Here is a 7,500-nt window from a genome sequence, read left to right on the forward strand (position 1 = left end):
ATTCGAGCAAATCGACCCTGGGACTTATTCTTTGTAAGCCCAGTACTTATTCTATCAGTCTCTTTTGCCGAACCGCTAAGTGACGGGGACGTAAACACACCAGCATCGGTTGTCAAGCAATGCTAGGGGGACAAACAGACACACAAACACACACACATACACACATATATTTATACATATATACGACAGGCTTCTTTCAGTTTCCACCTACCAAATCCACTCACAAGGCATTGGTCGGCCCGGGGCTATAGCAGAAGACACTTGCCCAAGGTGCCACGCAGTGGGAATGAACCCGGAACCATGGGGTTGGTTAGCAAGCTACTTACCACACAGCCACATTTCAAAAGTGAATGAAATATCATCAAGTGTAGCAAGTGAACTACAATACCAGCAGCTTCCTAATCACATGGTTTTAAATTAACATCTGACTCCGACTCCGCATCATTGAATGCAAAAAAAATCAATGTAAAACTTTAACCAGTTGAATCACAAAGGATATTAAGAGAAGACCCTGAAGAAACTACATCAGGTGTTATAGTAAGGTTGCAATTATAATGGTTACAAACCAATTCAGTGGAAACATATGTAGGGCTATTTGAGGCTGTATTTATAAATAAAAAATAATTAAAGGTAATGCTAATGCTACTTCGTAATAATCCTCATTATTATTATTATCATTATTATTATTATAATTACTATTATTATTGTTTATGTCCCCGTTACTTAGCGGTTCGGCAAAAAGAGACCGATAGAATAAGTACTGGGCTTACAAAAAAAAGAATAAGTCCCGGGGTCGAGTTGCTCGACTAAAGGCGGTGCTCCAGCATGGCCGCAGTCAAATGACTGAAACAAGTAAAAGAGTAAAGAGTAAAGAGTATACAGATGACTTATGATGACTTACTGGAATGAGTTGGTTGTGATGTCCCGTGTTATGCGACATACGTAGGATGTGGACTGAGTTTCCTTGGACACATTCAATCACATGATCTCCATCCTGTAATAGAGAACACACCAAGTACTGAAAATAATTAACAAAGTACTTAATTAATTGACATTTCTTACAATACTTCCTAAGCCAAAAGTGATGTGGACCCATTTTAGTTCCAGAGTTCAATTGCAATTATATAACAACCTGATTTGCAATGTGTGTGTGTGTGTGTGTGTGTGTGTGTGTGTGTGTGGTGTGTGTGTGTGTGTGTGTGTGAGTGTGTGTGTGTGTGAGTGTGTGTGTGTGTGTGAGAAATATCTGCCTTGGCAAATTGTGCTCAACCCATGCCAGCATGGAAAAGTGGACCTAAAAGTGATGACGATGACGATGACGGCGACGGCGACAACGACGACGATGATAATGATAATGACGACACCAAGGAGAAAGTCAACAATGATGATGAAGATGATGATGCTGATGAGGATTATGTCGATAATGATGACAAAAACAATGAAGGTTATGATGATGATGATGATGATGATGATGATGATGTTGATGATAATCATGATGATGGTCTTGACAATGTCAACAAAGATGATCATGACGATGATGGTCAATGATGATGATGATGATTATGACAATGATAATGAGGCAGAGGAGGAGGAGGCAGTGGAGGAAGAATGGTTAGGCTAGTCATTAGAACAAAATTGTTTCCACATAAATTTAAGACAGAACATTTTAATTCAAATTTCAAGATCTTTTAAAAAGGTAACTTTATATCATTAAAACAAGGTGGTCTTAGCCAGTTTGGGATCTTTTAAAATCTTTTACTCACTTTTACTCTTTTAGTTGTTTCAGTCATTTTGACTGTGGCCATGCTGGAGCACTGCTTTTAGTCAAGCAAATTGACCCAAGGACTTATTCTTTGGAAGCCTAGTACTTATTCTATCAGTCTCATTTGCCAAACCACTAAGTGATGGGGATGTAAAGACACCAGCATCAGTTGTCAAGCGATGTCGGGGGGACAAACACAGACACACATATACAAATACATAAATATCAGTTTCTGTCTACCAAATCCACTCACAAGGCTTTGGTTAGCCCGTGGCTATAGTAGAAGGCACTTGCCCAAGGTGCCACACAGTGGGACTGAATCCAGAACCATGTGGTTGGTAAGCAAGCTACTTACCACACAGCCACTCCTACGCCTACTCTTTTTTTTCTAAGAGTATCTTTTTCTTTTTTTGTCTTTTTACTTGTTTCAGCCGTTTGATGGTAGCCATGCTGGAGCACCACCTTGAGGAATTTGTAGTCAAATGAATCAACCACCAGTACTCTTTTTTTAAGCAAGTGGTAGTGGGGGACAAACACAGACACAAAGATATGCACACACACACACACACACACAACACACACACACACACACACACATACACAGCTTCTTTCAGTTACCAAATCCACTTGCAAGTAGTAGAAGGCATTTGCCCACAGTGCTACATGTTGGAATTGAACTTAGAACCATGTGGTTGTAAAGTAAGCCTCTTACCACACAGCCACACCTGTGCCTGTGGCGAGCTGGCAGAGTCGTTAGCACGCCGGGCGAAATTCATAGCCGTATTTCGTCTGCCGTTACGTTCCGAGTTCAAATTCCGCCAAGGTCGACTTTGCCTTTCATCCTTTCAGGGTCGATAAATTAAGTACCAGTTACGCACTGGGGTCAATGTAATCGACTTAATCCCTTTGTCTGTCCTTGTTTGTCCCCTCTGTGTTTAGCCCCTTGTGGGTAGTAAAGAAATATATATCTTAATTTTTCTTTCCATTATATTTTTCACTTACCATTTGAGGTTCGGGTGAAATCCCCATAGCAACATATGCATTCTCAGATTTTGTTGGTAATGAAAATTCAAAGTGAACCGTTTTCTTATCCTTGCTTGGTATCCAAGAAATGAGACATCCATCTTCACAATCCAAACATCCTTTTTGCTTTCCACAATCCTATGCCAAAAATTGAAGAAAATGGTAAAATAGAAAGAACAAGAAATGGAGAAGATAAGTAGCAAAAACAACAACATTAATAATAATGATAATAATAATGATAATAATAATAATAATGATAATAATAATAATGATAATAATAATAATAATGATAATAATAATAATTCTGTACATACGTCATTATCTGTTGATGAGGCAGCATATAGTGTTGCATTGACATTCATCCAGTATTTTGTCTTGTCCTGCACTACAGCTGCACTAATAAAAACAATAAAAAGGAAAAGAAAAAGAGCATATAAAAGAACACAAATGAATTGGCTTTCTTAAAAATATGGATATATATATGTATATATAGTTAAGATACCCGTGCCGGTGACACGTAAAAAGCACCGTCCAGATCGTGGCTGTTTGCCAGCCTCCCCTGGCCCTGTGCAGGTGGCACGTAAAAAGCACCCACTACACTCTCAGAGTGGTTGGCGTCAGGAAGGGCATCCAGCTGTACAGTTTTTGTCTATCAGTTTTAACAAGAAGACATTTGTCAGTCCCTCAACAATATAACTGAAGACTCTTGCCCAAGATGCTGTGCAGTGGGACTGAACCTGAAAACACATGGCTGCAAATTTTTAATCATACAACCATGTCTGATTGAATCCCAAAATCACAATTTTAAATGATGCATTCAGATTGCACAGTCACATGGATGCAAAAATATTCTCAAAACCAAAATGTCTTGGAGTAATACTTACATAACCAAGAGTTTTCCAAAAGATTTTTCTGGAGCTTTCCAAGTTGTTGTGATGAAATTCCTACTGTTACTTTTGTTGTATGAAAAATAGGAGTTTTTGCTCTGTAAAAGAATCAAGTATGAATGAGTCACCATGTTTATTTTTTTTATGTTTCAGAGTGTCATTTTCTGATAATGTTTGTAGTTTTAGTTGTCAATGGTTTTGTTTAGTCCTTGAATCAACTTTGGTTGAATAACAAACATTGATAAAAGCACCTTCTAAATACAGACTTGTTTAAATGAAGTGTATGTTTATTGCAGAAAACATTTAAATTGACAGCGAACTGGCAGAATCGTTAGCACACCGGGCGAAATGCTTGGCGGTATTTTGTCTGTCTTTATGTTCTGAGTTCAAATTCCGCCGAGGTCGATAAATTAAGTACCAGTTACGCACTGGGGTCGATCTAATCGACTTAATCCCTTTGTCTGTCCTTATTTGTCCCCTCTATGTTTGGCCCCTTGTGGGCAATAAAGAAATAAGAAAACATTTAAATGGTTTTCTGGTGCTTACGGTTTTTTTTTTTTTTCTGCTTTATGCAATATACATACACTTTATTCAAATTGTTCTGAGAAAGCTATAGGATGTTGCATAAGCACGTGCATATACATATATGCATGTACATGCATGTACATATAAAAATATATTTTTTATGCAAGGGGAGGCAACAGGAGCAACACAAAATTTTTAAATTTTAAATTTTTGAATTTTTGAATTTTTGAATTTTAAAATTTCTAATATGTCGGACTGTATAAATATAAACTAGTATATTAGATTTGCATGTGTTTGGTCTATCTTTGAATTTTGTGGTGTTCCTGTGGTTGTTGCTCCTATTGCCTCCCCTTGGATAAAAAAAGTGTATACAGCTCATTGGAGCGCTTCTATTTCCAGTCCGTTGTATATCTTGAGTGTTGTTGTCACTCAAGATATAACATTATATTTTGTCATATAAAAATATATACATGTATACATATATACACACACATGCATATATACAGACATAAACACACACACACACAAACTTACACACACAAATATAAATAAAGGAAAGATAAAGTTTACCTGGTTCCCACACAATGTTCCATCTGTATGGAATGGTACATCAAATGTACCCAAATTTTGTGAAACTTTCTCCTCAGATACAATGACCAGGTACAACTCTGGAATTCAGTGCCATTTTGACCTTTTACAGTCACTAGAAGATAGAAAACAAAAAATATAGTTCATATAAATACATGGTGGCTGCCCCCTCATTATCGAGTATGGCCATTGCATGGAGCTTAATCAATGTTGTTTTATTGTGCAAGATTTTTTTTAAAGTGAGGAAAGGCTGTGCACTGAGTCAATCCCACTCACTAGCAAACAGCAGCCATAATCCGGAAAAGAAGAACAAGTCAACATCATCGGTAACCACTGAGCCGCAGGTTTATATCGGAGTTATCCCAGTTTCCTGAGTTACCTTCTCTAGAAGGATGCCCTAACAAAGGCTAGGAGTCCTTCACTCCCAATGGTTTTTAACAGGCGATCGCGGGTATTCAGTCCGATTATTTCTATGTCCCCGCGCATGATACAGCCTTATATATATAAATACATACATACATACATAAAGTTAATCCAAACATGAAAACACAAAGAGAAAACACAACAATGCGAGGACGTGGAACAAATATAGTATTATTGGATGCTCAGGAAAGAAGGAAAGAAGGATACATACATACATATAGTGTATAATTCTGAAAATTATATTTGCAAAGACAATCATACTGATGAGCTACGGACAATTGCATAAGTAATTACATAAGTGGTAATAGCGAAACTGGTTTGTGATTAATCTCTAAATGATATTCCTCATGTGGGGTGAGGTTATGGAATTATAGTGAAGGTTCATTTGAGTTTGACCCAAAATTTTGTTGGGCTAAGCATGTTTAGTGCTTGACCAAAGTAGTTTACAAAAGGACTCTCTTTCAGAGTGAAAGGCAGACTGTACGATGCTTTCGATTGAACAGCTATACCCCATGGTAGTATTTTGATGATGTGATTGCTTATTTTTAGAATGACATCATAGGGCAGGTGTGAGAAGCCAGTTCTGGCCAGTTTGAACACAAAACAGGTAGAAATTTGGGCCCAGATATGACTGATCTAAATGCTAGTACTCTTTTACTCTTTTACTTGTTTCAGTCATGTGACTGTGGCCATGCTGGAGCACCGCCTTTAGTCGAGCAAATCGACCCCAGGACTTATTCTTTGTAAGCCTAGTACTTATTATATCAGTCTCTTTTGCCTAACAGCTAAGTTACGGGGACATAAACACACCAGCATTGGTTGTCAAGCGATGATGGAGGGGACAAACACAGACATGCAAACATACACACATATATATACATATATATATATATATATATATACATATGCGGTGCCCCAGCATGGCCACAGCTCGTGAGCTGAAACTAGATAAAATTTTAAAAAATTTTTAAATAAAAATACGATGGGCTTCTTTCAGTTTCCGTCTACCAAATCCACTCACAAGGCTTTGGTCGGCCTGAGGCTATAGTAGAAGACACTTGCCCAAGGTGGCACGCAGTGGGACTGAACCCGGAACCATGTGGTTCGTAAGCAAGCTACTTACCACACAGCCACTCCTATGCTTATGGTTAAATATATATCCAACATAGTAACAAATATACAAATTTACCATTTTACTACAGATGAAATATTCCAAAACAAAATTCTAAAATGTAGAATTTTAGATTTACATACCATTTATAATGTCATTTGGTTTATAAAAATTATCTGACAGCGAAATCTTATATGGTGGATGTGATGTCTGGGGTGATAGCCATTTGTGTGGTATCTTATTCACGCAAGCTTCCTCAGAAACCTTGTCAGGCCAGCTGATGGCTTTAGGGACCAGTATTGTAAGAAGAACTGTAACACATACAAATATTTTCGACATGGTTCTGGAAGAATTTAAGAGCAAAACAGATAGATAAATCAATGGATATAAGCAATTCTTTTAAATCATTTACTTGATTTAGTCATTGGACTGCGGCCATGCTGGAGCATCGGTTTGTAGGGTTTAGGTGATGAAATCGATCCCCTACTCAATATGTCTTTTTCATTTTTTGGAAGACTGGTACTTATTCTATCAGACTGTTTTGGTGAACTAAGTTGCAGTGATAGATGTAAACAAACAAACATCAGTTATCAAGCACTGTGTGTGTGTGTGTGTTGTGTGTGTGTGTGTGTTTGTGGCATAAACACAAAGACACACTCATACACAAATACACAATATATATTTGTGTGTGTGTATATATATATGTCTATATATATCAATCTATACATATATTTATATATATATGTATACATATATATATATAAATATGTGTATGTATGTATACATCATACATACATACATACATATAATGAGAATTTACAAAAAAACAAAAGACAATGACGGTTGCGTAAACAACAAACAAGTATTAGTTGGAACGTAAAAAGCACCCAAACCGTCCGATGTTGCAGATCGTATTGGTGTAACGGGTAAGTTTTTTTCCCCTAGCATTTCTAGATCTATAGGAAATATTATATTGACAAGGAAATGAACCTTCGTTCTAATCCAGAAACGAGTCGTCTATAATAATCCAGAGGCTGGGTTTCATTATTTTCTGCCTTTTTTTGCCATATACAGCTTACAAATTCTGTTTGTTTGTGGAGACTTTTTACTAGTAGAGGAAATACTGACCAATTTGGCTGCTATTTCTAATATTTTCGGTATGCGGTTTTGAGCAACTTGTT

At 37.2% G+C, this 7,500-nt stretch overlaps 1 protein-coding gene across 1 annotated transcript in view; it reads right to left on the bottom strand.

Annotated features, from left to right (window-relative positions):
* The window catches only part of LOC115223684 (putative ferric-chelate reductase 1), a 34,339-nt gene that overhangs the window by 17,987 nt on the left and 8,852 nt on the right, over positions 1 to 7,500 (bottom strand). The window contains exons 2-5 of the mRNA XM_036512429.1: positions 3,670 to 3,731; positions 3,100 to 3,181; positions 2,765 to 2,923; positions 902 to 994 (exon numbers count right to left, since the gene is read on the bottom strand). Coding sequence (XP_036368322.1) covers positions 902 to 994; positions 2,765 to 2,923; positions 3,100 to 3,147 — 300 coding nt within the window. The 5' untranslated portion in view covers positions 3,148 to 3,181; positions 3,670 to 3,731. The remainder of the gene's footprint in view (positions 1 to 901; positions 995 to 2,764; positions 2,924 to 3,099; positions 3,182 to 3,669; positions 3,732 to 7,500) is intronic.

The sequence above is a fragment of the Octopus sinensis genome, linkage group LG23 (assembly GCF_006345805.1).
Source record: "Octopus sinensis linkage group LG23, ASM634580v1, whole genome shotgun sequence".
Lineage (NCBI taxonomy): Eukaryota > Metazoa > Mollusca > Cephalopoda > Octopoda > Octopodidae > Octopus > Octopus sinensis.